Source organism: Photinus pyralis, unplaced genomic scaffold (assembly GCF_008802855.1).
Source record: "Photinus pyralis isolate 1611_PpyrPB1 unplaced genomic scaffold, Ppyr1.3 Ppyr1.4_LG10, whole genome shotgun sequence".
Classification (NCBI taxonomy): domain Eukaryota; kingdom Metazoa; phylum Arthropoda; class Insecta; order Coleoptera; family Lampyridae; genus Photinus; species Photinus pyralis.
In genome coordinates, this window is record NW_022170250.1 from 5,968,035 (window position 1) to 5,970,427 (window position 2,393).

General features: G+C 41.4%; 1 protein-coding gene across 1 annotated transcript; it reads left to right on the top strand.

Annotated features, from left to right (window-relative positions):
- Positions 1-369: 369 nt before the first annotated feature.
- Positions 370-1,684, top strand: LOC116161495. Its single transcript, XM_031474851.1, has 4 exons — positions 370-786; positions 843-1,096; positions 1,149-1,331; positions 1,384-1,684. The coding sequence occupies exons 2-4, from the start codon at positions 918-920 to the stop codon at positions 1,682-1,684; spliced, it is 663 nt and encodes a 220-aa protein (XP_031330711.1). The 5' UTR covers positions 370-786; positions 843-917.
- The last annotated feature ends 709 nt before the right edge of the window (positions 1,685-2,393 follow it).

Below are 2,393 nucleotides of genomic sequence, written 5' to 3' on the forward strand. Positions count from 1 at the left end.
TGAAACTGGAAACCTGAAACTGGAAACCTGAAACTGGAAACCTGAAACTGGAAACCTGAAATTGGAAACCTGAAACTGAAACTGGAAGTGCAATCCGAAACTTAAAATTTGGAAACTGAGGTCTTGAAACAAATCTAGAGCCTGGAAACCCAAATCTGGAATTTGTAAACTGGAACCCCGGGACTCAAATCCGGAGACTAGTGTGTGGTGATTGGAATATGGATGTTTCCATATTTCAAGTTTCCGGATTCCACTTCAGGTATTACAATTTCATGATAATAGGTGCGTAGTTCTAGTCTCCAGGTCTCCGATTACAGTTTTGAGATTTCATTTACCACCAATTTCCAAATTCCAGTCTCGAGATCCAGGTTCTCCAAATTCCTGTTTTCCTCAGTTTCGATTCCACTTCCATTGTGGGGAGTTGAAACTAATACAGCTACTGGAAAAGGAAATTGAAGGATAGGCTCGAATCTATGGATCGACAGTTCCGAATAACCCGAAGCGGTAGAGAAAGATGAAGACTTCAAAAAGATGAAGAAGTCGAAAAGGGCGAAGTAAGTCTAAAAAGTTGACGGACCGAGTAGGTCCCATATGCCAGAGCGTTCGGAAGATGCTATGAATTCGAAGAGTTCGAAAAAGACGAAAACACCGATCAATGCAAGTGAAGAAACTGATTTGGCCCTTGAAATCCAGGGTCTTCAGAAAGTCTAAGTCTGAACCATTTGGTTTACTCAGTGCAAAAATCGTGAGCTGTATCTAACGAGACTTAGAAATTTACTTTTCAAGGTAGGTACAAAGATAACCAGTAAGTGCCTTTACTTTAATCTCAGGTGCCCCCTTAGAGATTTTCTACGGGTATATAAGGCGCAATCATTTCTTACTCTCTACTTTACGTTCGTGAATTTAGAGTTGACACCATGAAGTTCCTCGCAGTCTTCTTCTGCTTCATTGCTTTCTGCTCCGCCGCACCGTCCAAAAATGGACGTGTGGAAATTGATTCCATCCTGCTCAATGAAATGGTCGACGCCTACGTTGAGCTCCTCAAGGAAATCGATCCGATCAACATCAAGGAGGAAACCTTCTTCGACATCATTGGGTAAGTCACAGGCTGTGACTCATGAATCGTCTTTACATAGCATTCATTTCAGAATCTACTTCAAAGTAAAGAACGTACACGCTGAGGGCTTCTCCAACATCTCGCACAGCATCTCATACAACTTGAGCTATCCTCTCTCAACCTTCAATGTCAACATGAGCCTTCCCAGAACCTTTGGAGCTGTCGAACTTTGGGATACCACCTTGCCTTTGATTTACGGAAACGGAAGCTTGAGGTAAGCCAAACGGCTTTTCCATTTTTCATCCCCTAAAACAATGATCTTTCAGTTTCGACATCAAAAACGTTCAGTTGATGATGCAAATCGGTTTCAACATGACCTCCATGTTGTTCGAACCAGTCGTCTTCAAGCCTTCCATTGAAAACGCACAGTTCGCAATCACCGGTGTCAACCACAACGAAGTGTACAGTCAAGAAATCAGCAACAAGGCCAACAATGCGTTGAACGTTATCGTCAACGACCCAGAGATGCACGCCTCCGTGGAAGCGGAAATTAGTGCCTTTTTGAATGGCCAATACCGTTCTTCTCCATCTGCGGATTGCTGGTGGTGTCCATTCATCAGAGCATAATAAGCTCCCATTTACCAATTGATCTTAATTTTAAGAAACGCTTTTTTAAAATAAAAACTGTTATTTAAAATAGACCATATTGTTTAATTTTGTTTTCCAACCCTGAATATTGGATTGCCCTCGTACATTTCCATGAAATATAACCTGCGTAGTTCAAAGAATTTCTGCTTGAACTACGAATTCGGACACGATAATTTCGAATGGAAAGATCACGATGCCTTTGGAGAGTGAATTTTCCAAAACGCCAACTCGAATTTCACTGCAACCATTGTGGAACCTTGGAAACCTCAGATGACAAAAGTTGATTGAAGAGGTCGAAAAAGTTGACGAAACCTAGGATGCAGATGATATTGGAGGTAGATACAGATAGAAATATCCCAAGAGATTGGAGAATCAGGAAATCTGGAAGATCCAATGGAGCCGAAGGGTTCCGAGCATCTGGTAAATTCCAACAAAGCTGGAGGTTCGGAATGTACCTAAACATCTAGAAATCCGTAGATGTTGAATTCGGTTGATCCGAAGAATATAAGAATTCTAAAACGCGATGAACTTAAGGGACGTGAAGCATCTGATTAATTCGAAGATGCCTAGAAAACTGAGTGACTCGAAGAGAGAGAAGAAAGCGAAAAGGCGAAGAATTTAAGAAACCAGACAAACTGACAAGTTCAAGCAATTCCATTTTTCCGAGAAAATCGAACAAGTTGTCTTA

Bases quoted from the DNA above. Each gene is read 5' to 3' on its own strand.
- LOC116161495 (XM_031474851.1), top strand. From the start codon at position 918: ATGAAGTTCCTCGCAGTCTTCTTCTGCTTCATTGCTTTCTGCTCCGCC. The intron at 1,097-1,148 runs GTAAGTCACAGG...CATTCATTTCAG, and splicing joins ACCTTCTTCGACATCATTGG to AATCTACTTCAAAGTAAAGA. The intron at 1,332-1,383 runs GTAAGCCAAACG...ATGATCTTTCAG, and splicing joins TACGGAAACGGAAGCTTGAG to TTTCGACATCAAAAACGTTC.